The 26,678-nt window shown below is 50.6% G+C and overlaps 1 protein-coding gene across 1 annotated transcript; it reads right to left on the bottom strand.

The window, feature by feature from the left end:
* Positions 1–26,281, bottom strand: CATSPERG (cation channel sperm associated auxiliary subunit gamma). The gene is made up of 30 exons (XM_063109886.1): positions 26,225–26,281; positions 25,481–25,817; positions 24,851–25,134; positions 24,708–24,761; positions 19,897–20,041; positions 19,517–19,643; positions 19,262–19,337; positions 18,153–18,308; positions 13,558–13,729; positions 12,123–12,260; positions 11,110–11,169; positions 10,800–10,919; positions 10,205–10,255; positions 9,969–10,098; positions 9,076–9,187; positions 7,929–8,087; positions 7,732–7,844; positions 6,633–6,846; positions 6,226–6,288; positions 5,923–6,121; positions 5,714–5,832; positions 5,423–5,503; positions 5,277–5,333; positions 3,029–3,185; positions 2,762–2,825; positions 2,571–2,666; positions 2,214–2,303; positions 667–759; positions 477–576; positions 1–391 (listed from the first exon to the last, which is right to left on the bottom strand). Exons 1-30 carry the CDS (start codon positions 26,279–26,281, stop codon positions 140–142), a joined length of 3,876 nt encoding a protein of 1,291 aa, XP_062965956.1. The 3' UTR covers positions 1–139.
* Between the last annotated feature and the right edge of the window lie 397 nt (positions 26,282–26,678).

The raw sequence follows: 26,678 nt of genomic DNA, 5'->3' as shown, positions 1-26,678 counted from the left end.
GAGGTTTTATTTAGGCATGAACAAGAAATGAACATTCAAGCAAAACAGAAAGGCCTGGGATGGGTGACAGGATGCATTTCCAAGGCAGGCCTAGTAGAAGAGGTGGGAAGGTGGGCGGGGGTTGGGGCAGGCAAGAGGCTCAGGTCAGCGGCTTCTCCAAGATTTCCTTGGGTTCAGCCCCGTTCTCTGCCTCCTTGGAGTTGATTCTGAAACTTCTTTGAGAGGGCATGCTGAAGACTCCAGAAGGAGTGAGGTAGGTGGAGTAGGAATCTGAGATGACGAGGTTGTTGATCTTCCAGCGGAGGATGTTGTAAGCCTTCACCATTATGGGCCACAGGAGGCAGAAGACGATGTACAGGGTCACTAGGCCCACAGACACACTGGCCGACACCTGCAGGTACAACAGACATGACGGGGAGGGCAGCCTGGGGGCCCCCTGCCCACCCAGCAGGGCAGCTCCTGGGACAGCCACTCACAATGACGATGAAGAGGGCCCGCCTGGCACTGAGTGGGAGCCCATGGATGTGCAGCAAAAAGGTGAGCTCGTAGTTGCAGTATGTGCTCTTGTCCACATCCCTGCGGGGGGATGGGTTCCAGGATCAGGGCCGTAGTTGGGCACTCCAGGGGAAGTCCCCCACCCTCACCTGGACCACATGCCTGGCTCACCTATTGCTCACCAGCACCTTGAAGAAGAATTCAGGGGCGAAGATGCTCTGGGGAACAGCGTCATAACATGGAGAGTTCTCCAGACACAGCCACCTGGGAGCCCAAGTTCAGGCACTTGTGCTACCAACCATGCCTAGTATGTACCAAGCTCTGATTTCTTCCTCCACCCCACGCACTCTGAGTGAGCACCAACTAGGTGCGATCTCGTACCCCCTGTCATTCACTCCTTTCTTTCATCCAGTAAAACTGACTGAAGGCCGACCATGCAAAAGGCCGTTTACCCATTCATTTCCTACTGCCTTCGTGCCTCTGTCTGTCAAATCATCTGTTACTATGCATTCATCCAGATTATGGATTGTGTACCTATTATGTACCAACTCATTTATTCCTTACTGCTTCATTCCTTCATTCCACAAGTACAGTTTGAGCACTTACTAGGTAAAGTCAGATATTCTTCCATTTATTCATTATCCAATAAACAGGTTGAATACTGACTAGGTGCAAGTTGGTTAATTTGTTCATTCATTCACTGCCTTCACTTGCTCATGGCATCATTTTGTTTCTTCCACTGAATCACAAATAGTTACTGAGCCCCTGTATACTAGTTTGTTCCTCCATTGTTTTAACATTCATTAATATCTTCATTCAAATGTCAATAAATGCCTACAATGAATTAATGTATTCATTTGTTCATTCTTTCATTCAATAAACACTATATTAAAATAATTAATTAATTTAATTTAATTAAATAAAAGACCACTATGTTGAGTCTATTCAGGACCTGGTCCTATAAGGGAGATAGACTCCACACTAGACAGTGACAGTCCAGAGGGGTCAGGGATGGGATGGGGAGGCCCAGGCAGAGGGGTCAGGGCTGGGATGGGGAGGCACAGGCAGAGGGGTCAGGGTGGGATGGGGAGGCCCAGGCAGAGGGGTCAGGTTGGGATGGGGAGGCCCAGGCAGAGGGGTCAGGGCTGGGATGGGGAGGCACAGGCAGAGGGGTCAGGGTGGGATGGGGAGGTACAGGCAGAGGGGTCAGGGATGGGATGGGGAGGCACAGGCAGAGGGGTCAGGGTGGGATGGGGAGGCACAGGCAGAGGGGTCAGGTTGGGATGGGGAGGCACAGGCAGAGGGGTCAGGGTGGGATAGGGAGGCCCAGGCAGAGGGATCAGGGCTGGGATGGGGAGGTGCAGGCAGAGGGGTCAGGGCTGGGATGGGGAGAGAGAAGCAGAGGGGTCAGGACCGAGATTTGGAGGAATAGGAGGCCATGGGAACCAAGAGGGGGCAACTCTCCCATCCTGAAACAGTCAGAAAACTCCTCCTGGGTGAAGGGGCATCTCAACTAATGCCTGAGAAAAGAGTAGGAAGGACAAGCATTCCAGACGGAGGGTTCAGCTCGTGCTAAGGTCAGCCCCATTTGAAGAACACAGGCAGTCAGAGTAACCTGAGGATCAAGAGGCCGCCCAGAGGCAGACAGAATGGGCGGGCCGAGGTGCTGTGGACAGGCGGGGGTCAAAGGGGCCTTGCGGCCAGTGCCGCGCACTCACTCGATGCCCGAGCTCTCGTGAGACATGATGTGGAAGGCCGAGTCCTTAGTGGTCTCTGCGGTACTCGTTTTCCAGATGAGGCTGTTGGTCCTGTGCAGGACCGCGCGATCTCAGCGGGGGAGGGGAGGGCGTGGCCCGGGTGCCAGTGTGAAGGGAGGCGGGCTGCGTGAGCGGGGGCGGAGCCTCGGGCGGGCAGGGCCTCGCGGTGCAGGTGGGGCAGGAGTCTGTGGGGTTCTGGTTTTGCTGTGGGCGGGGCTTGAGATACCAAGGTGCGAGGCGGGTGGGGCTTGCAGTGAGGGTGGGAGGGGCCTGCGGGGGAAGGCAGGCAGATTCCGGATGGGCCCACGCGGGGATTACTTGTCCAGGGGGCTGTTGAAGTGGTAGATTTCCTCTTCGCTGTAGGCCCTGATGCTGTCCAGTGTGCGCCCGCCGCCCACCACCTTCAGCACGTAGCTGCCAGGAAGAGAAGAGCGCGTGGACCGGCCTCGGGTCTGCACCCCTCCTCCCACGCTCCCACCCCGCTAGCCGCAGGCTGGCCACGCCTTTACCTGCCCTGAAAACTGCCGGAGTCTCCCGTCACCAAATCTTGAATCAAGAAGAAGGGGTAGAAAACTACGGAATTGGAGAGGGTTGAGACCAGGAAAAGAAATTAGCTTGGCCCGAGAAGTGGAGGACTGAGAGGGGAGGAAGGAGAGATGATGGAGGACCAAGGGAAAGAGCAGAGGATAGACCGTGGCGAAGTGAGCGGGCAGGGAGAGAAAGCCGGGGAGGGCAAGAGGGCAGTGACTATGGAGAGGAAGGGACTGGACACACACGATCACGGAAGAGAAAGCAGGGCATCTCGGGGTCAACATGTATGCAGTCGAAGTAGTGTTTGTTCTGCTGGCGGTTGTACTGCAGCGTGTAGGTGATGTCAAAGGCCAGGCGCTTGCCAGGGGGGCAGCCGATAAACACTGGCACCATCATGTTGCCCTGAGTGGGAAGAGAAAAGCCTTGTGCTGGGGTGTGGCCAAGGTCTCCTCGGGCCCCGCCAGACTGGGGAGACAGGACACCCCACTACTACCCACATCACCACTAACTGCTTGGCTCATCCTCACTACCAAGGGCAATACGATCATTACCGTTAAAACAATACTTTTGGGCTGGCCAGTTGCTCAATTGGTTAGAGCCCAGGTGTTGGTAACACCAAGGTCAAGGGTTTGGATCCCCATACCTGCCAGCTGCCAAAAAAAAAAAAAAAAAAAAAAACACAGTAAAAAAAATAAATAATAAATAAATAAATAAATAACTGCAAACACTTGTATAGCTCTTTCTGTGTACAAGGCACTTGGTCATGTTTTAAGAGCTTTACATATTCACAGTCATTTAACCTTCAAAGCAGCCCTGCATGGTAGAGGCTTTTTTGTAACTGTTTTTTGTTTTGGTTTGGTTTGGTTTGGTTTTGGTGGCTGTCAGGTATGGGGATCCCAACCCTTGACCTTGGTGTTATAACACCCAGCTCTAACCAACTGAGCTAACTGGCCAGCCCGGTAGAAAGTATTAATATCTCCATTTTAGAGATGGCAAAAATGAGGCACAGAGAGGTCAAACAACTTGTTAATTATCCAAAGCCACACTGCTGGTAACTGGTAAGAGTTGGGATGATGAAAGAGAGAGGTTGGCTCCAAGCTTCCTCCAGAATAAGACATATAAAACCATTGACACCTACACCTATGGAGCCTCAACTCCTAATCTCCTAATCAAACTTTATAGGTCTGAAGATAGGCCTGAATTCTCAAATAATAGACCTGCAGGGGCGTGGGATCTATGAGAGAAGTGAAGCCCAGGATGGGTGTAAGGGGTTAGGGAACCCTAAAGACATTGTGTTCAGAATGAAGAATATCAGTCACTCACTCACTGTCACCTGTCAGTCACTCACTCACTGGGAGGTCCGTGGGCATCTCAAACTTAATCTATCCAGAGCCCATCTCAGGTACTGGCACCTCCATCCCTCCCGCTGCTCAGGCTGAAAGCCTTGGCCTCATCCTTGCAACCTTTCTTTCTCTCCTACCCACATTCAGTCCATAAGGATATCCTGTTGTTTCTAGCCTTCAAAATAGATCTACAATGTGCCCATTCTCTCCCCCAAATCCCCAACTCCTTTGCTCCCACTCTTGTCTTGGTCAGCCTGTCTCCTCCCTGTTCTCTCTGATTCCACCCCCCATCCCCTGGTCTGTCTCCCACATGCAGCCAGATGGACCCTGTGAAAATCTGAGTCCCTCCTCTGCTCAGAGCCAGCTTGCTCACCGTGGCCCACAAAGCCCCATATGATCTGCCCTGCCCACTCTGACCTCATCTCTCTCCACATTCCTCCTTGCTTGGCCTGATTCAGGCACAATTGCTCCTCACTGTTCCTTCAGTCTAACACATGAAATCTCATGTAATCCAAGGAGTCGGAAGTTGTTACAATCCCCTTTTACCACCCAGGATCATTCCAAGCCAAGATGGGGGAGCACCAAGGTCTGTCTGCTGGTGAGTGGGCAGGGAAGTAGGTGAGAACAAGGACCCTGGTCAGATCCCTCCTCTACCACTTCCTGGTAGTAGCTTGCTGAGTTACTCTGAGCAGATGTCTGCACCTCTCTGAGCCTCAGTGTCTGCCGCTATGCAAAGGGGGTAGTGCATACATAAGTAAATGAAGCACCGAGCCCGAAAGAGTGAACAAAGGACATGTGAGTGGGCACATGAAGAGCAACGTGTGAAAGAAGGGGCAAGCTGGCACTCGTCCCACCTTTGTGCCAGTTGGAAAAAGAAGCCCTGCCTCTCAGACACTGTACATCCTGTGTAGAAAAGAATCAGAAGGAACATACAAGCTTCTGTGCAACCTACACAACTGTGAAGGCAGCCCTTTTCGAAAACACGAATGGATGAAAGGAGTGAGTGGGAGGGTAGATAAACGAAAATGAGAAGGAAGGAAATTATGAATGCATTAGTGGGATTCCCAGGGCACTGGGGAATCAGCCCTTTTCAGACCCAAACCAACCCCTCCCCTCTCTGCATAGGGCCCAGTACCCCAAGCTCCAATACTTGCATGCGGGCTCCCCGGTGAGTGTTCTGGATGCAGTGCCCAGAAGAACCCACTACCTGTGGGTAGGAGCAGATGAAGATGGTAGTCCCCATAGGCCCAGTCTTTCCTCTCATCCCGCATCCTCCCCTCCAGGCTCAGACGGCACCTTGATCATCATGGAAGACTTCATGAGGTGATGTCCACTAAGGCCCTGGTCATAGCAAAGGCGTTTATCCCGGAGTATAATCTAGAGTGGGGGTAGGGAGAGGCAGAAATGAAGGAGGCCTGCCCGAGGACCCCAGGGACGGTTCAAATAACCCATAGCCGGGGCCAGAGTGGAGGGTGCTGGAAGAACGGCGGGCTTCCGTTTCCTACTCTGAGGAATAGACTAACAGCCCCCACCGCCCCGGTAGCCCCGCCCCCAACTTGGTACCCACCCGGAGCCGTCAGGCCTCACCGAAAACAGCACGGAGTTGCGATTAATAAGGATCTCCTGCCTCACCACCGCCTCCAAGCAGTCGGGATCGGCCAGCACCACGCCCAGGTCCACCTGGCTCCTCAGCTGGTAGGCGTTTCCTGCTCCGGGCGGAGGGAGGGGTCAAGGCCGGGTACCTGACTCGGCATCAGCCCCGCCCGTCTGGTGGCGCCCAGGCCCCGCCCACAGACCGAGATTTGTCTGCAGCCTGAACGAGTGGCCCTGCGCCGTCACGAAGATGGAGAATCTGTAACTGGCGCCCTTGTCCAGGAAAATGCGCTCGGGTAGTTCGTGGTCGGGCTTGAGATCGTAGATCTTTTCATAGCTGGCCATATCGATGTGCACGCCACCCGCACTCCGCCAGTTGCTCGCCAGGTAGAAATAGTAATCCTGGGGGACCGGACGTGCGGGCTCAAGTCAGCGCCGAGGCGGCGGGGGCGACAGTGAGTGGTGTCCGGGCGACCCCCCCCCGTCTCCTAACCTCCTGCACGTACCTCGTCCTGTTTATTGTTCTTCCACCAGCGCCACGTGGGGTCGTGCACCGGATCAGCGTACGGCTACAGGGACCGCCGGACACCGTGAGGGGCCAGGGAGGACGGTCCCCAGGCAAACGACATTCCCAGAGTCCTCCCTAGCCTCAGTTCCAGCCCCTAGCCCAAAGGAGAAGATATAAACCCCGGCCCGCTCCCAAGTCCTGCTTTCAAGCCAACGGCCAGACCCCCAAAGCCATCTCTCCGAAGCCCTGCTCCAGCCAGGCCCCGCGCAGTCCTTCCCTTCCTCCATCCTGTCCTCCCCGAGCCTCGGACTCTCCAGTCCCGCAGCGCTCGGTTCCACAGGTCTGGCCCTCTCTACCGGTTCCCCCTCAGCCCCTGGCCAGCGCCGCCCTCCGCAAGGCGCCCACCTTGTCGTACTTGGAGTGCAGCCAGAGCAGGTAGTAGACGAGGCCCTGGTAGACAGCGAGCGAGTTCTCGTGGTGGAAGCCCGAGCGCTCCAAGACCAGCGGCGGCCGCGCCCGGTATCGCTCCTGGCGCGTGTATCTCTGCGGGTTGGGCAGCTTCCGCAGGCTTATCACCGTGAAGGGGCAGAGGTTGGGGAAGGAGAGCACCCGGTGGCCCCTGGGCAGCGACAGTGAGGACGACAGCTGACTCTTCGCGCTCGGCACACCAAAAGCTTCCGCAGCCTGCGTTTCCCACCACTGCGCTGCCGACTCCCCACACCTAATCCAGCTCTGACTTTCCCCTTCAGCTTCAGTCCCTGTTGCCCAGATGGCTCTGGAGACATCCCCATGGCCGTCCGTCGGTCCCTCAGACCAGAGTCCCTCCCACCTCCACGGTCAGTCCCCACCCGCCTGTGTCCTTGACCTCCCAAGCGTTTGCTCCACCTCCCCCCGGCGCTGTGTCCCTGCACCCACCCCTACCCCTATTCCCACCTCCACCTCCAGCTGCCTCCCTGGGTTCCTCGAATCCACCCTCTGCAGGTGACCAGAAAGATTATGGAACACGGTAAAATCTGACCCTGTGGTCCCTCCCTTTAGTTCCATCCATGACTCCATAGGACTCTCAAGATGAAGTCCAAATCCCTCCCTAAGACCATCAGGCTCACCTTCCCTCTTTCCCCTGCCCCCTATCACCACTGCACTTTCTGCACAGTACTTTCTCTCAGTTCTTGAACACGCAATCTCCTTTCCTCAGGGCCTTTGCATACACGCTGCCCCCATCTGGAACACCCTCCCCCACCTTATCACCTAGCTAATTCTTCCTCACCCTTCAGGTCACAGTTCACGCACCTCCTCCTCCTTGAAGCCCTCCCTGATGCACCCTCCCCCTTGGCTGGGTCAGGCTCCTCCTTTGAGCTTGCATAGATGCTGAGCTCCCCCCATCACAGCCCTGAGGTTGCTGAGCTCCCCCACATCACAGCCCTCAGTCTTCCCCAGGAATGGAAGCTTTGTGAGAGCAGTGCCTGAAGCTCTCAGACTACTGCTGTTGTCCGTATCTTCTCACCCTCGTTGTTCCACGTGGTAGCGGCTGTTGTGCTGCTGGTACATCAGAAGTTCCTCCACAGGCACATGCCTCTTGACTAGCCGGCCCTGCTGGCCATTTATAAGGTACACCAGCTGAAGGGCGAAGTCAGGGCCAGGTGAGCTGGTGTCAGACACTCTGTGGTGCCCCCATATCCCCACACAGCCCCTGCCTGGTACCTGGTACAGCCTGTTGTCTTCATAGAAGAGGGTCACCATGGTCTCATTGGGGGCATAGAGAGAGGACTGATGCATCCCCTGCAGGCTGACATGTACCTCCCAGCCCCTGGACGGGAACAGCCTGTGCACCTGGTAGCTGCCCTCCACCAAGTACCAGATCTGAGGGTACGACAGCCAGATGTGTGTGTGAGGGCACGGGGACTTCTGATCCCTCTGCCCAGTGTGATGCCCGTTGTTTGAGGAATAAGGCTTGGGAGCTCACTTCCAGCTGAGACCAGGTGAGCCCCCATACCTTCTCTCTGTAGTGCCATCTACTTCCCAAAGCCCGACCACTTTTGCTTCCAGGCCCCACCCACCATGATGATTTTTTCCAATGCTTGAGTCTACTTGAGTTTCTGTTACTTGCAAACTAAACATTCCTAACATGTACACCCCCTAAAAGCCAGGGTTCCTATGGCTAAGACCACTTTTTTCTTCCCCTCACTCTTTGCAGCCTCCAAGGTCTCACCATTCCCCTGGCTTCAGTATCCCCTCTGCACTGATGCCCATCCCCACACGTCTGACTCCAGACCTCACCTCCCCTTCCTGAGCCTCAGCCTGAGGGATCCCCTCCAGCCTCCAGGATGTCCCCCCTCCAGTGGCCTCCTCCATGAAGCCCTCCTTAAAACACACATCCAGACTGGGACAGGTTACTCCTTTGAACTTCTATAGATGCTGTTTTCCCCACTGTAGCCCTGATCACCCTGAACTGTCAGTCTGGCAATGGGTCTGTCTTCCCAACTGGACTGTGACCCTGTGAGGACAGGGCCCAGGGCTGACTCAATCACCACTGTGTTGCCAGCAACGGGTGAGGCATACAGAAAGTGCTCAATATTTATACAATGAACAACTGCAAAGTGGAATGAAAGGGGGCCTCCTTTAGAAACCAGATCATGGCTCAGATCTTTTACTTTGCTATATGACTTCAGAAGACACATCCTCTGAGTTCCAGGGTTCTCAGCTATAAATGGAGTTTCTGCTGCCCTTCTCCAGTATCCCTGAGGGTGTTCCCTCCCCTGAACCCCTTTACTCTGACGGGGGAGAAGGGAGGCACCTGGGGCTTGAGGGTGGGCAGAGAGGGAATGGGGAGACGGACAGGGCAGCACACCTCCTCGGTCTCTGTGACAATAGCCATGTCCCCACGGAACGAGTTGACCAGATATTTGATGGACAACTCCTTGGGGAAGTCTGCCAGGTAGAAGAAGGTTTCCTCATTAAAGCTGCAGAGGCAGAGATAGACAGCTAGGGTCAAAATAGCTGAGTGTCCTGGATATTTACTTTTTCCAGCTCCAGGACTAATGCAACATAGGAATTGCTTACTCAGTTTCTCCACCACCCTTGTGAGAACATGTAAAGGAAGCCTGGAATCCTAGTTTCTGCCCCCACCCCAAATCCTCTGGGTCACCTTCTCTCTCTCCCCACCTGTAAGACAAAAGCATTGGGCCAGACTGGAATTTTGCCAACTGCCCATGAATGCAGGTAGCTCAGGGGTCCCAAGGTTCCTGATGGATGATGACAGGGTGACTAGTTGTAAAGGGTCCTAAACTGTCCCCAGAAAATGTTTTCTTGCTCACATAGGTTGGGTCCTTATATAATGTTTCATTTATTTTAGTTTATTTTTTTAAAGATGACCAGTAAGGGGATCTTAACCCTTGACTTGGTGTTGTCAGCACCACGCTCACCCAAGTGAGCTAATCGGCCATCCCTATATAGGGATCCAAACCCATGGCCTTGGTGTTATCAGTACCACACTCTCCCAAGTGAGCCACGGGCCGGCCCTATAAGGTTTCATTTTAAGAAAGTGCTCCCACAGCTTTAAAATATTGGTTTTCCCCATTCTAGCCCTGACTACCCCAGCCCTTGTTTTCCCCATAACAGTCCTGAAAACTTCTGGACTTGGACATCCTCTGAAGGCTTGGTGACTTCAGAAAGGGCCCCAACCCTAACGGTGCTGGAGAGGCAGAATATGCCTGGCCTGCCTGGGGGATGACAGAGGCCCACCTCTGCAGGAGGAAGTTGCCCCAGATGAACAGCATGTTGTTGTACGGATTATATAACATGCCCTTGGGTACCATTGGGAAGTTGGTGTATGACTCTGTGCCCAGCATCATCAGGAACTCCAAGCCTCGAGCTGACCAAGGCAGAGAAAGGGAGGACACAGCAGTGAGGTGAGGTCACTTGAGTCCCTCCTGGTCTCTCCCACCACCTTTGAAACCACTTTTGCTTTCCTCTCCTACCGTCAGGGATGAATTCTGGGATGTTGTAGAGGATTTTCAGCTCATCACTGACTATGGGTTGGGAGAACACAGAAAAATCTTCTGAGGCTCTGAGCTTTCAAAACCTGAAGTTGGGGCAAGTAATCAGCTTCCCAACCCCTCATAAAACTCTCCATGGCTTCCCACTTGAGCCTGCTAGCCCTTAGAGTTTATGTGAATTTTAAAAAGGCACTGCCTCTGAGAGGACAGTCCTGTTAAGGCACAGGACTTGTCTCCTCTGACTCCTTTGTTGAGGGGTTTTGTGCAGTGCACAGCCTGTACAACTGTATATGGTAGCCCTGTTCTCACTGCAGATAAAATCTCCAGACCCTCCCATAGCTGGCTTCTGCTCACTCTCCAATCTCTCCCACCATCTCCCCTCTGTCCCAGTTACACTGACTTCTTGGTTTCTCCAGCCTACCAATCCTCTACCCTGTTCTCTACAGCTACCCCTTATCCAGGAATGACATGACAAACATTTCCCTCCTGATGGGTACAGATCCCTAAGGATGGCCACACAGACCACAGTCTGGGCTCCTGCCCCTTTGTTCCCAGCTCTCTGCGTCTCGCTGATTACCCGGGTTGTAGCTGACCACCTGGAAATTCTTCTTGGCATTGGGGTATTCACTCTCTACCAGCAGTAGTAGTTGGGAGTTGTCCGGGATGAATTCAGCCCAGACTATGGAGCAGCTGTCAACTGAGAGGGGAAGGAGGAAATCAGAGCAGCCCCAGGACCTCCTTCCTTGTGACTGCCCCTCCCCAAAGCTCCTCACCCCTCCCCAAGACACTGCCCACCCTTTGCCATGACCCCTCCCACCCTTCTCCCGCTCTCCCACACCCTCAACCTCCCCATCCTTCTGCCACAGACCCATCTGGGAGTTGAGTACCTGGTAGCTCTTTGCACACAGACCCATGCCTGGGCAGCATCTCAAAGGACACGCGGCCATCTGCAGAGCAAGGCAGGTCCATGCTCAGGCCCTTCCCAGCCTGTTTCAGTCTGTCTGGTACCCCACCAAACCAGCTCCCTGATTGTTCTCCCTGTGCTTCCCTGCCCCTTTGTCCTTGGGATTCCGGGAGGAAGATCTCACCCTTGGCCTTCTGGTAACTCACACCTGGCATATCAGAGTATGTTTGCGGCTCAGGTCTGGGCATGTGACCCAAAGTGGGCCAATCAGAGTGCACCCTCGGACTTGTGTTAAAACTAATGGGAAAGAGGCTGCTCTTATTCTGCCCAAACTGGGGGTTGATGTTACCCCTGAGCCCCTTTAAACCCCATGAGAGGCATGTCTACCTGGAAATGAAACCAAATCATTCAGCAAATAATAATAAACCCTTTTATAGCCCTCCCATGTGTCTAGTATTATTCTAAGACCTTTACATATACCAACTTACTTAATCTTTACATCAACCTAATGAAGTAGGCACCGGTACTATCATTAGCCCTATTCTGCAGATGAGGAAAATCAGGTCAGAGAGGTCAAGTCACCTATCCAAAGCCACACAGCTAGGGTGTGATAGAGCAGTCTCTCTCCAGAATCTGTGCTGTAATTAATTACCATGCTATACTACCTTGTCAAGAGATCGAGTCCTAATGACATACCCCATAAGTCCCTGGATCCAGCCATACCTGAAGTTGGACCTTGGTCTTTTTATTTAAGTCCACAAATTCTTTGTGCTTACATGATTTTTGAATTGGGCTTCTGCCCTTTGAAACCAAACAAATCATGAAAGATACCTAACACACCCAGCCCTGCTCATACAAATACATACTTACTCCCCCCACACAGTGACAACCCCTAGCCTGGATCCCCTCCTGAGGGTACATGGTGAGGATTGAGGTCAGAATTCTTGGGCAAGAGGATATGGAGTCCCTTGGACTGCCAGAGGCTCCGACTCTTACCTGTGATTGTCCCAAGGTAGACATAACCCTCCTGCTTGCCAACGTTGAGAGCCATTATGTACTCAGAGCCATTGCCATGGAAATGCACAGGGCACAGCATCTTGATGCATTCATTGGCCAGGACACGAACCCACCTGCCTAGGGGGGCCACCATGTGGCCTCAGGTACAGGTGAGTGGAATGGGGCCTGGAACCCCCCCCCCCAATTTCCCTGGCCTTAGTGGGCCTGTTATCTGTCCTCTGGTGCTGGAGCACCTGTTCAGTGTGGTGTCTGGGGGTCCTTGGCAGAGGGCACCGGGTGCCTTTGAGAAAAGCCCCCTTGCCCATACTCTGTCCACGAGGTTCAGATTAGGCTGACCCCTCCCTTGCACTCCTCTGGCCAGATTGATTATGAGCTGGGCATGTGACTAAGCGGGGTAAATCAGAGACAGCTTCAGCTCGCAACCACTCACAAAGATGCTCTTTCTTGGTGCTACTGAGAGGCATAAAAGTGTGCAGTGCTGGGTGGGGGGTGGGAGTCACCATGGCATTCACAAGGAGATGACTGTTTAACAGTGACAGAGAGCCCCTGGATCCAACTGTGCCTGACACCAGTATGCTTCTGGTCTCTTCACTACATAGGCTAATAAATGCCTCTTTTCTTTGGCTTAAGCCAATTTTAACTTGGTTCCTCCCACTGTCAAAATGCACTAAGAAAGAAGGGGAGAAAATGAAGCTGTTGGAAACATGCACTAACTAGTAGTGAAATGTAAGTTACAAGTACACTTTTCTGTGGCCCTATAAGCTGACAACTCTCATTTAGATACAGGGAAAAAATCTAGAAGAGACAGAAAGGCTTTGGTATCATTTAAAAGATGAGGCTGACAAAGTCATGGGTTCAGATCCCACACCAGCCAGCCACCCCAAAAATAAAAAAATAAAATAAAAAGATGAGGCTGAATCAAAAGTCTCCTTTTCTTCTCTAATCAATCTCCTTCATGGCTTTGCCTCTCCAAAAGCCCTTCTCTGTTTCTCTCTCTCTGTCTCTCTCCATCTTTCTTTCTGACCCACTATGCCTCCCCCTCTCTCTCTGAGTTTGTCTCTCCTCTGCATTTCTCTTGGGTGCACACACACATGCCTTTCTCGGTGTCTCTCTGCTCCTTCCCTTCATTTTCACAAACCCCTTTCTGAAGCTGGCTCCCAATTCCCACCTGGAAGATCTGGGTAGAAGCCTCACACCAGCATACAGAGGATAGAGGAAGGCCCAGGCAGGGTGGGTGGTGATGATTCAGGACCTTGGCAAGTCCCTCCTCCCCCCTCCACCCATGGCAATTCCAGTCTTAGGTGCCTCTACTGGATGAGTTGACAGAGGTGCCCTCTCTGGGAGTCCAATAGCAGGTCCCCTTGTCTGAGGTGTCAAGGACCTCAGATGTGGGCCCTGGCCAAGGCCCCCTCACCACTGCCATGGTTGCTCTCATGGAGTGTGATATAGGTGCCTGTAAAATAGTAGACGAGCTGGTTCTGCCGAATGAAGAGGGTACTCTCGGTGGCGATGGCATCATAGATGGTGGCTGTGAAGGCAGCTTTGGGACAGTAGAAGGAGCCTCCCCAGCAACTGTCAATGCTCAGCTGTAGAGGAGCAAAGACTGGTGGTGAGCAGGTAGCCTTGGCCTCAGCCATGTCCTACCTTGGGGGGAGGCTCCTGCTTCTACAACTACTTGGGGTGCACACACAGCTTCCCCAGGGCACTCTCCCTGCTCATTCTGCAGCAGCACCTTGGTAGCCAAACTTCTCCAACATGGGCCAGGGAAGCAGACAACCCAGGCCTGAGACATTTTGGGCTTTGTGTGCCCCCTGGAGCTGGGCAGCACACAACAGTCCCTGTGCCCCTGGCAAGTCAGGATTGTACCCATGTGGCTATAAAACATCCCATGCTTGGCTCAATCCTGTTATTTCACCTTGAACACACTTGGCTGTCAGGTTAACACTACGTGAATCCATTGGTCCATTACAAACACTGATAACATCATTAACAGTGGGAAAGCACCACCAATGAAAGGTTCTTGCCTAAAACATAAAATCTAAATTTAATCAAGTTTACCAGTTTATAGGCAATATGGGATGTTATGGACTGGACTGAACTGTGCCCCCCCCCCCAATTCATATGTTGAACCCCTAATGTGACTGTTTTTGGAGACTGGGCCTTTAAGGAGGTAATTCAGGTTAAATGAGGTCACAAGGGTGAGGCCCTGATCTAATAGGACTGGTGTCCTTATAACAAGAGGAAGAGACACAGAGCGCTCCAGTGTTCCTTCACATTCTCTCTCCACTTGCACACAGAAAAGGCCATGTGAGGACACAGCTGTCTGCAAGCCGAGGTGAAAGGCCTCACCAGAAACCAAGCCCACTGGCCATGATCTTGGACTTCGAGCCTCCAAAACTGTGAGAATATAAATTCTATTGTATAAGCCACCCAGTATTTTATTATGGCAGCCTGAGCAGACTAAGACATGGGTTCAGAAGAACAAGTTCATCGACTTCATTAAGAAGAAGCAGCAGCCAACTTCCATAGAAAAACCTGGTTTCTTAAAAAAAATTACCTGAAAAAAGGTTGGGGGGTTGTGGAGCAGGCTTCCACATGAGAAGAGTCTTAGGACAACAAACACAATGTGTCCATCCTGACTCAAACAAACCAACTTTAAAGACATTTTTAGATAAGGGGAAACTTGACCATTAGCCTGGTATTAAATATTAAGGGATTACTGCCAATTTTGCTGAATATTATAATGGCATTGTGGTTTTATTTTTTAAAAGTCCTCACATGCGAGAGATACTTCCTCAAGTATTTCGAGAATTTACAGGTCAAATGGTATCACAACTGGGATTTTCTTTAAAATATTCCAGGAAAAAAAGTAGTAGGGCAAAAAAATAAGGCAACATTGTTGATAATTATTGAAGCTGGATTCACTATACTACTCTCTCTACTTTGGTGTCTGACGAAATTTTCCACTAAAAAGGAATTTTCCACTAACTTTTTCAATAAAACGTATAAATCAAAGCAAAACTCTAGGTTCTGCTGCTGAAAGAAATTTCAGCAAGTTAAGGAGAATATGAACGTTCTCACTTTCCCTACCATATTCAGCATCACAAAAGTGTCCTTGAAAATGTTATTTCTAAAAAGGTCTTCTAAGTTTCCCAGACTACAGAGATTGTTGCTATGACTGGTGAAACTAACCTGTACTCTCCAAAAAGTCTGTAACTTTGATTAGTTGTCATACTTAATGTGTTGCCCTGTTAATAATACTTAAATTGATGCCTCTGTTTTCTGGAAGAAACACTTGGAAATTTCCTTTGTTAAATTAGAAGAAGATCATCACACTTCCCTGTTCTCCCTCATACAAAATAGGTACTTTTCCTTGTACAAGACGGAAAGAAAAGCTGAGAGTCAGCTGGGGTTTTTTTTCCCCCCTCCAGTGGCTGGCCAGTAAGGGGATCCAAATCCATGACTTTGTGTTATAAGGCTGTGCTCTAACCAACTGAGCTAACTGGCCAGCCTTGGATTTCTTATTTGAGTGAAGTTTGAGAGTTCTGACTCATTTAATTGTATAAGCAGCATGTTGGGCTCCTCTGCCTACAATGGTTGAGTCAGGGCGGGCAAACATCCTAAGCCTCTCCAAGTGGAAGGAATCTTGGGATTTGGAGGTTGGGGGGTGTGTAATGGGAAAGGTCTTTCCCACTGGATGTGGGCCTGAGAAGATACAATCTGCAGTTTTCAGTTCCAGAGGAGAGAACTGTTTTGAGCCTAAAGCCAATGCAGAGCAATCAGATCCCAGAGACAGAAAGAAACAATCTTGGTGACATTGTTTGAAATCCTGGGTCAAGCTGAGCCTAAAGTCCTGAATTTTTCAGTTACATGAACCAGGAAATTTCCTTCTCCACTTTTGGCAGATGGCTAGTTGAGCTCCCAAATCCATTTTCCCCATATTTTTTGGTAACCGAGTTTAGCTAGGCATGGGCCGCTTAGCCTCCCTTGTATTTGGATATAGCCAAGTGACTAATTCCTTATTAAGCTTAAAAGAAAATGGCTTGCCCTTCTCGTCTACACTTTCCCTTTCCCATTGGTTGGAATATGGACATGGGTATGACCCAGCTGCAGTCATACAGAGATCAACACCCAGGGCCTAGGGGATGGTGAAACAAGAAAATGGAAGGGGCCTGGATTCCTCACGTCGGGACTGTTAGAAGAGAATGAACAACAGTGACTATTTAAACCATTCCCTTCTAGGGTCTCTTTGTTACAGCATCTAAACGCAAACCATAACCAACCCAGGGCTGAGGAGAGCTATGCAAGGGGACGATCTGGGTTTCCTGGGTGCAGCCTGGAGAGAAATGGTGAAGATAAAGGAGACAGCAAGATGGCGTCATCATGGAAAAATCCCCACGGCTAAATAACAAAAGAATTAATGGGTTTTCTCCTGGAGTAATGGAAATTTTTTGGAACAAGATAGAGGTGGTAGTTATACAATACTGTGTATGAACTAAGTGTTCACTTTAAAATGGTTAATTTTAGGCTTGCTGGTTTGTTCAGTTGGTAGAGCATGGTGCTTGCTATACCAAGGTCAAGTGTTCAGAACCCCCTGCAAGCCAGCTGCCAAAAAAAAAAAAAAAGTTAATTTTATGAATTTTACATCAATAAATTAAAATACAAGGAACAAGAATAAGGATGTCTGAAGTTCAAATTAAACTTGTTTTCATTCCTGTGATGTGAACCCCTTCTCTGTCCTCCACATCTCTTCAGCAGTATCCACATCAACTACACACTGCCTGTGGGTGTGGTTGGGTTGGAAGTTTGTGAAAATCAGGCAGTGTTTACATAGACTTGGCCCAGAACACAGAAAGCTGACATAGGACAGGGAAATGGTCCACAAACTGAAAAAACTCTGTAGAAGCAGGAATTCAGAGCCAGAGGGGACCAGAAGAACATTAACCCACACGGGGTTCTCAGCTACCGTGGATGGGGCTTTCGTCCTTGAAGGGAGGGGTTCAAGCAATCTGACAGGGTTGCCAGGAAGCAAACTGTTATCTTGGACACAATTAATAACCGGCATCTTCTCCCCTATCTCGTGGCAAAGTTATCCTAATTTCACTCTGGGTGAACTATCCTTTCTCTGACTCTTGTCTAATCTGCTGTCCTCATTGGGATAGAGCTCATGACCTGTGCTAAGCCAGCTAGCACGTTCATTAGCTTGGGACACGTAACCCAAAGTGGACCAATCAGGACCAAGAAAATAAATTTTAGGATTTTTTTTTTTTTAAAGCTATTTGGGAAATAGATGCTTCCATTCTCTGGCCTGGGAGTTGAGATGATATAAACCACTTTGAGAATGGGGCTAATCCAGAAGTGGAACTGAAAACTGAAGTCCTCATTTGAGCCCCAAACCAAGCCAGGCTTGAGGCCTGATCTGTGCCCATTCTTTGCAGTTAGGTGCACCTACTAAATCCACTTCTTTGCATAAGCCAACCTGGGTTGGAGTTCTACCTGCAATTGCACTAATTCAGACATGTTAATGTCACTGAAAACAAAAGAAACTTACTTCAGATGACCCCTCCCCATTTTGGGATAATGTAGGCTTACAAGGCCTAATTTGAAAAACTTGGGGCCAGACGCTGTATATTGAAATTCAGAATTTTCCACAGTGTAGAAAGTAATATGGTATATATGTACCATTCATTATGGAAACTATTAACCTATTCTCACAAAAATTTTATGAAATAAATGTAAATATTATTCCCATTTTAGAGAGGGGAATCTGAGGCCCAGGTAGGTGAAATGACTTGCCCAAGGTCACTCAGCCGGGAGACGGCAGAACCAGGATTTAGACCTAGGCCACTGGCTGCAGAATCTTGTGTTTTTCCTTCATGAAATCTGCCTATATCATGGGGACTGGTGTGTTTTGGTGGACCTCCTCCAGTAGCACCAGGCCCCCACCCCATTTCAGAGGCCGGGAGCCTTCAAGAGGCCCCAGCCTACCATCTGCCCTGCATTACTCACCTCCACTAGAGAGAAGTCATTGAAGTTGGTGTCAGTCAGCAGGATGAACTTCTCATTAGGAATGCCACCCAGGATGAGCACAGGTGCCTGGTTCACAGTGTGCCACAGGGGCCTTGATGGGGCATTCACAAAGTACTGGGGCATCAGGTTGAAGAGCTGCCAGGGGAGGGAACAGGAGGGCTGTTCACCCACTCTCCCCACCCTCCCATGGCTCCACCTCATTTAGGTAAAAGCCAGAGTCATTACCCTGACCCACAAGTCCCACATGATTTGCCCCCATCACTTCCCTGACCTCATTCCCCACCACTCTACCCCTTGCTCACTTTCTCCCAGCCACAGGAGCTTCCTCCCTGTTTCATACACTTACCAGGCATATTCCCACCTCAGAGCCTTGGCACTGGCTGTTCCCTCTGTATGAAATGCTATCCCCCCAGTATCCACATGATTCTCTCTTCTTCTTTAAGGCTTTACTCAAATGTCAACCTTCTCAACTAGGACTTTCTTGACTGTTCTCTTAAACACTGCAATCTTCTCCTGCACAGACCCAATTCCCCTCACCGCGTTCAATTTCTCTCGAGAACACTTACCACCTTTTACCATATGGTGGAATTTACTTGATTTTCATGTTTACTGGTTTGGTGTCTGTCTCCCCTACTAGAATGTCAGCTCTATAGGGCAGGGATATGGGTCTGTGCATTCACTACTATGTCCCCACGATGCCACAGTGTGTGTTCAGTAGATTCCTGCTGAATCAATGAATGCACCATGATTAAGAACGTGAGAACAGGAGTCAAGCAGACATAGTTTCTTGTCTCCTTCCTTGTGTACATGCTGAGAGATTATTGGAAAATGGTTCCATCCCTTTGGGGCCTTGGTTTTCTCCTCTTTAAAATGAGTTTGGGAGAACACCTCCCCTAACAGAATCATTGTGAAGACTTAACATGATTGTGCATTTAGTAAAGCACTTCACCTGGGGCCTGGCATGATGTAAATGCTCTGTAAATGGGATCTGCCGCTTGTTCTAGAAGTAATCAGGGCTCCAGCCCAGGGCTCAGACCACTATCTTTAGTCCATGTCTTCTATCTTCCCCACTGCCCAGGCCCCCTCACCTCTTCTCCCACAGTGAACTGGATTGTGTTGCGGTTTGGGTTTCTCTTCAGGAAGCCGTTGATATTCATGTGGAACCTGGCAGCAGGTGCAGAGCAGACAAAGGTAAGAGTTCCAGTTTCAGGAGCTCCTAGCACAGCTCACAGCCACCTCCCCCTTATTCCCTCCCTTTGGTCTCCCCCTGGCTCCTTTGCAGATCCAGGGGTTAGGAATTCCTCCCAGAGTCTACCCCTTGCCCTGGGCTTGGGAAAGGGCACCTTTTATTTCGGATGAAGGGCCCTAGGCCATTGCTTCTGACATCCACATGCATGACCACGCTGCCATTCTTGATGGGCATGGGCGTGTACCAGCTCATGACACACACCTCCTCTGCGATGCACAACTCTGGTGGTAGGCAGTGGACACTGAGGCTGCTGGGGCCTCCCAGGGGCCCCTCCAGGCCACAGACCACACTGGGATCTCCCTACAACTCCCCATACCCCCCCTCTAGGCCATTGGTTCCACTGGGGTCTTTGTGTGGCCCCATTGAGACCGTGGAACCTGCTAAGGCCTCCCTGTGTGCCCTCCTCCAGGTCATGGGTCCTCCTGAGGCTCTTCCACCAGGTTATCATCCCTTCAGGTGTCCGCCAGGCCCCACCTTTGCTGCGGAAAGGGGCTGCCTCCATCTGGATCTGCAGCTGCTCTATCTTCCAGAGGTAGAAGTTGACTGGGGACTGGAAGGTGACTATCACCATGGGCTTTAGCCCTGTCAGATGGCCCTTGCGAATCAGGTCCTCAGAGGGCTGAGGGCGAGAAGTTCCCACAGGTTTGTCCTTAAGTGATCTCTGAGTCCCTCTGCCTTGAGCCTACCTTTAGCCTGTCTTCCTGGGTTGGGTGGGGAGGGCAGACTCTCCACCATGGGACAGACAGAGAACATGGTCTAGGTTTGGGGCTGAGATGGGGATGGGTCAGGCTGGGAGAGGGGCTAGGTGCCATGGAGGGAGTCAGAGGTCTTCCTTGATGGGGGAGTCCAAATCCAGGGTCTCTGGACAGAATTTGCATGTGGGGAATGCGTAGGGAAGGGCAGCAGGGATGAGCAAAACTGTGAAGGTAGAAATGAACCTGGCACCCAGAACTGCTAACAGCCTCTTCCCCAACTCCAGGGACACCTAGTCGCACTCTTGAGGTGGGCTTCCACGCTCCCTGCAAAAACTAGACTCTGCACCCCCCGCAGTCTGGACAGCCAGGTTCAGGGTCTGGGAGCTGGGGTTAAGGGTGAGATGAGGCAGTTTGACAAAAAGGAGCTGAGGAAGAGGTTGAGGGGGCATCCCGGACAACCTCCTAGCAATGCCAGGATCCTGGCTGGGCTGAGAAGGGCAGGCAGAGCTTAGAGTGGAGATGGAAAGAGAGAAGGATGTTTCAGATATATGGAATGACACAAGCAAAGTCCCGGAGGCATCCCTAAGACAGCTGCACTCTGGCCACAAAAGGGGGCGGGGGAGGGTTGTGGAACCAGGGTGAGGGATTTAATGAGTCCAACCACTTTTGCATGACCCTTTATCCTAAGGGATGCCTTGGCCAGGATTCTTTCAATTCTGCTGACTACACTTTATCTGGTTCTATGTCTGGGTTCCCAGTCACAGGGGAGCAGGTGCTGAAGGGGCGGTGATGGAGTTTGGATGTACTGTCCTCCCAGAACTCACGTGGAAAGCTGACCCCCAATGTGGCAGTGTTGGGAGCTGTTTGAGTCATGGGGGCAGATTCCTTATGAATGGATTAATGCTGTCCCTGGGGGGTGGAGGTAGTGAGTGAGTTCTCTATTAGTTCTCACAAGAGCTGGTTGTTTAAAAGATCCTGGCATCTCCCCCCTCTCTCTCTTGCTTCCTCTCACCACATGATCTGCTTGTACCAGCTGGCTGCCTGCTGCTTTCCACCATGTATAGAAGCAGCCTGAGGCCCGCGCCAGATGCAGCTGACCCAGTCTACAGCCATACCACCCTGAACGCGCCCGATCTCGTCAGATGCAGCTGACCCAGAACCATAAGTCAAATAAACCTTTGTTCTTTATAAATTACCCAGTCTCAGGTATTCTGTTGTAGCAACACAAAACGGACTGATACAGGTGGGGACCTCCTCCCTGTCAGGGCAACAGTGGCCACTAATACACTGGTCCTGTCCACCCTTATCTCCTGCATAGACAAGGCAGCACCATCCTTGCTGTCTCCCTGCTCCTGCCTGCCCCAGCACAGTAGGAGGGTGCCTGTAAGGCCTGAGTCAGACTATGTCCCTCCTCTGCTCAGAGCCCTCTCATGGCTCCATCTCACTCAGAGTAAAAGTCACGTCCTCACCATGGCCCATGAGGCCCTAACAATTTCCCCTATCATCTTCCTGCCCTCTTTCCTCCCGCCCTCCCTCTCGCTCACTCTGCTCCAGCCACAGGAGCCTCTCTTCACAGTTACACACACGGCCCTCCCTCCTACTTCCAGGCCTTTGAGCTGGCTGTTCCCTTGGCTTGAGTGCTTTCCCTAACTCTCCTCATGATCTCCGTTTTCGTCATTCAGGTCTCTGCTCCAGCCTCTTCAGAGAGACCTTCTGCAACCACCCCTGCTAAAACAGTGGCCCCCTACTTTCTAACATATCACCTCATTCTATTTTCTTCACTGCATTTATTATTCTCAGATATTATTTTATTTATTTATTTTTTATAAAAAAGATGACCGGTAAGGGGACCTTAACCCTTGACTTGGTGTTGTCAGCACCACGCTCTCCCAAGTGAGCTAACCGGCTATCCCTATATAGGGATCCGAACCCTTGGCCTTGGTGTTATCACACCACACTCTCCCAAGTGAGGCATGAGCCAGCCCTAGATATTATTTTATGTATTTATTTGCTAATTGTCTGATTCCCTGGTGGACTGAATCCACAAGAAAAACCTGACCATTTTGTTTACCACTGTATCACTTACAACAAAAAGAGGGCCTGGTTCATAGTAGGTTTTAAGTGAACAGAATATTCATTGAATGGACAGGTATTATTCCTGCACTTTACAGATAAGTAAACTCCATGAACCTCTGCATAGTGAACCTCACAGTCTAGTAACTTCTTGCTAACATTTACTGAGCCCTTTCTGTGAACCAGGCACTGTACTGTTTCTTACCTAATTATTTTGTGACAGGGGTGTGATTGCTATCACACCCTCATTAAGGATGAGGAAACTTTGGCACAGAGAAGTTAAGTAACTCGTCTGAGATTACACAGCTATTACCTGGCAGAGCTGGAATTTGAACTGAGGCAGCCTGGCTCCAGAGCCCAAAAAATTAACTATCATGCTCTACTTTCTCCAAGTAAATGTTAGTCAATGGCAGACTCAAAACCAAATCTGCAACCTCAGAACTTCAGATCTGGACCACAACACTCAATTGTCCTCAAAAAGTTTACTTGAGACAAAACAATCTAGAAAAAGAAAAAAGTTAGGGAAGCCAAAAAAAGAAAAAAGTTAGAGGACTCAAACTTTCCAATTCAAAAACTTACTACAAAGCTACAGTAATCAAGACTGTGTGGTACTGGCATATGGATAGATATATACAGCAATCAAATAGAATTGAGTCCAGAAAGAAACTCTTACATGTATGATCAATTGGTTTTTTGGAGTGTGTTTTGGTGGCTGGCTGGTACAGGAATCTAAATCCTTGACCTTGGTGTTATAACACTGCACTCTAACCAACTGAGCTAACCGGCCAGCCCTGGTCAATTGATTTTTGACAAGGGTGCCAAAACAATTCAATGGGGAAAGAATAATCTTTTCAGCAAATGGTACTGGGACAACTGAATATTCACATGTAAAAGTTGGATTCCTACCTCACACTGTGTTAGTTTAGTTTATTTAATTCATACAAAAATAAACTAAAAATGGATCAAAGACTTTAATGTAAAAGCTAAAACTAAAAATCGCTTGGAAGATATGAGTAAGTCTTCATGACCCCTGATTAGGCAAAGCCTTCTTAGATGACATCAAAAGCACAAGCAAGAAAAGAAAAAAACTGATAAATTGGACTTTTGTGCTGCTTTATGGTGGGTAAATTATATCTTAGTAAACATAAAACTTTTGACCTTTAAAGGACACTGCCAAGAAAACAAAAAGACAACCCACAGAATGGGACAAAAGATTTACAAATTATATATCTGATAAGAAAACTAGTATCTAAAACATATAAAGAACTTTTACAACTCAACAATAAAAAGACCCAATTTAAAAATGGGCAAAGGATCTGATTAGATATTTCTCCAAAGAAGATAAATGGCCGATAAGCACATATAAAGACATTCAGCATCACTAGTTAAAAGGTAAACACACATCAAAACCACAAGGAGATACCACTTCACATACACTAGGATGGCTATAATAAAAAAGATGGACAATGTGGGCCAGCCCATGGCTCACTTGGGAGAGTGGGGTGCTGATGACACCAAGGCCAAGGGTTTGGATCCCTATATAGGGATGGTAGGTTCGCTCACTTGGGAGAGCCTGGTGCTGACAACACCAAGTCAAGGGCTAAGATCCCCTTACCAGTCATCTTAAAAAAAAAAAAAAGATGGACAATAACTAGTGTTGGTGAGGATGTAGAGAAACTGGAACCCTCACACATTGCTGATGGAAATAAAAAATGGTGCTGTTGCTTTGGAAAATAGTCTGGCACTTCCTCAAAAGTTAAACAGGGTTAGAATTTGACCCAGCAATTCCACTCCTAGGTATATACTTGTACCAAAGAGAACAGAAAATATATGTTCACACAAAAATTTTACACAAATGTTCATAGCAGCATTATTCATAATAGCCAAAAAGTGGAAATAACTCAAATGTCATCAGTTTATGAATGGATAAACAAAATATGGCACACCCATACAGTGAAATAGTAATCAGCCATAAAAAGTAGGTACTGATACATGCTACAACATGAATGATACTTGAATACATGCTAAGTGAAAGAAGCCAAATACAAAAAGCCACATATTATATGATTCCGTGTTTACAAAACGTTCAGAATAGGCAAATTCAGAGGGACAGAATCAATGTAGGTTAGTGGTCTCCAGGGGATGGAGGGAGGGGAAATGGAACGGGGAGTGACTGCTAATGGGTATAGGGTTTCTTTTGGGGGTGATAAAAGTGTTCTGGGATAAGACAGTGGTGATGGTTTCACAACTTTGTAAATATATTAAAAACTATTGAACTGTATACTTTAAAATGGTGAATTTTACGGTGTGAATTATATCTCAATTTTAAAATAGAGCGAAAAAAAGGGAAAGTTTACTTTAGCACCTATTATGTACCTTGCTGGGTACTGGGAACTGTACATAATCTTCCTGAGTCCTTAAGGTCCCCAGGGTTGGATGGTGCTACCACTATTAAAATGTTAGAGATGAGGAAACTGAAGCTCACAGAATGAGCCCACCCCCGCTGCACCTACTCACCTGTCCCTCGCAGGAGTAGTTGATCTTCAGGTAGTAAGGGAAGCCCAGGTATCTCTGCAAAGAAGAGGTTGAGCGAAATGTCCAGAGCCGAGTAAGATACGGGTTCAGGATCCCTCTGGTTCGCTTCATCCTGGTCCCCTCACCTCGCCCGGGTCAATGGGCGCGTCCACCAGCATGCTGAACACGTTGCCCACTGTGTCCTGGGGCTCTTGATCAAAGAAGCGGTCGCTGGCGCCGTTCTTGCCTATCGTCTCAAACTTGTTCAGGACAACCTGCCAGGTGCACTCCTGGACATCCTCGACCGCCCACAGCCTCCACGGCGCCAAAAGCACCGCTAGCAGTGCCCACAGCGCCCAGAGGACTCGGACTCTCAGCCACGCAGGGCCCGCAGGGGACATGACTCGGCAGCGCACAACGTGGCTAGAACCTGGAGAACGCAGGGGTCAACGGCCCGCGTACAAGACGGCTCTCTGGAGCGGACTTCTGAGATCCCGCCTCAATCCTGGCCCCGCCCCTGCTCTTGCTCCCGGCTCCGTACCTGCTACTATCGCGGATCCCAACTCTACTATTACTCCGGACCCCGCCCCGCCTCCTCGTCTCTCCCCTTAACCTTCCCCCCGCGTTGGTCCTCGCTCCACCACCCCTCTGTATTCCGCCCTTGCTCTTCTCCCCGTCTCGGTCTCTGTTTCTGGCTTTGATTGAGCCCCTCCTCTTCTCCCTTGTCCTGCTCCCTATGATCCCAACCCTGTGATTGCACTTGGCTCCGCCCTCACTTACTGCCCCGCCCCTCCACTTCTCTTCGTACCGTCCCTTTCTCCTCGCTCGGGCCATGCCCGGGAACCGGGTCCTATACCTGGTCTCGACCCTCTCCGGGTCATGGTCCGGGACCTTCTCCACGCCCCGCCCCTTCTCCGGGCCCCTCCGCTGTTTCTTGCCTGGGGCTTGCTCCTGGCTCTGCTTCCCCTCCTTGCCCCACCCCTTCTCGTTAGAGACCCTCTCTTCGCCTCGGGATCTCTCCTCAGCACTGGCCTTCCCCTCGCCGCGAGACCTCTCCTCGCCCCGCTCCCTCTCTTTGCCCCGTACCTTCTCCTCGTTCCAGGCCGGCGCTTGCTTGTCGGTCAACACTTTCTCAGTCCTCACCTTCCCCCTCGAACCGCGGCCCCTTTTTGCCCCGCTCCTTCTCACCCCCTCTTTCCACGCCCTTAACACCTACCCGCTCCACGCCCGCCTCTTCTCGCCCCGCCCCTGCTCATCGCCCCGCTTCTTCTCTTAACCGCTCCGCCCCTCCCCGATCTCTCCCCTCCGCCACTCTGCCCAGTCCCACGACCCTCCTCTTTTCCCCCTGCCTCTCCCCTCCCGGCCTCCTCCCTCCCCTCCCCTCCCACCGCATCCCCCCTCGGATGGCACCGCCCTCTTGTGCCCGCCCCGCGGTACCAGTCATTTGGTTAAAACCGGTCAACCGTCACTTGGCTGCAGCAGTCACGCCCTTCTTGCCCTCTCAAAATGGTCGCCCGCACTTCCACAACCGACTTCCGCCTTTCCCGAGGCCCGCCTGTCTCCGTGGTAACGCGCATCCCCAACCTGCGCCGAGGGCTGGGGGGTGGAGGCGGGGCTCAAGCCCGCGCGCCGGGCCTGGCCGGCAGAGGGTGCTGGAGACGAAGTTCGTGCTAAGAAGGCCTTCAAGCAGCTCCTTTGCTTTGTTTGGTAGCAGGCACCGTCCCTCCTTGTCCTTTTATCCAAAAGTTCTACTCTTAGAAAAAATAGTTTGTCGTCTAGAGACCTTGTGGGGATGAATTGATCTGTCTACCGCTTAACACCGTCCTCTACAAAATGTGGCCAAAGGCAACCATCTTATTCAGTTGTGGGAAGTCAATAAGATAACACGTAAGGAGGGAAGCACAGTGCTGGGCACAAGAGTTAACGATTTTCATTTGCATTCTGCTGCCTGACAGTTAAGGACTCAGACAATGA

Source organism: Cynocephalus volans, chromosome 10 (assembly GCF_027409185.1).
Source record: "Cynocephalus volans isolate mCynVol1 chromosome 10, mCynVol1.pri, whole genome shotgun sequence".
Taxonomy (NCBI): domain Eukaryota; kingdom Metazoa; phylum Chordata; class Mammalia; order Dermoptera; family Cynocephalidae; genus Cynocephalus; species Cynocephalus volans.
This window is presented reverse-complemented; position numbering and strand designations above follow the sequence as displayed.

What these genes read in the sequence shown, in the direction of transcription:
- CATSPERG (XM_063109886.1), bottom strand. Translation starts at nt 26,281, where the DNA reads ATGCGCGTTACCACGGAGACAGGCGGGCCTCGGGAAAGGCGGAAGTCG. An exon ending in CAGGCTGCAGACAAATCTCG is followed by an intron (nt 5,833 to 5,922) that starts GTCTGTGGGCGG and finishes CGCCCGGAGCAG; the next exon opens with GAAACGCCTACCAGCTGAGG. An exon ending in AAGGTGCTGGTGAGCAATAG is followed by an intron (nt 577 to 666) that starts GTGAGCCAGGCA and finishes ATCCCCCCGCAG; the next exon opens with GGATGTGGACAAGAGCACAT.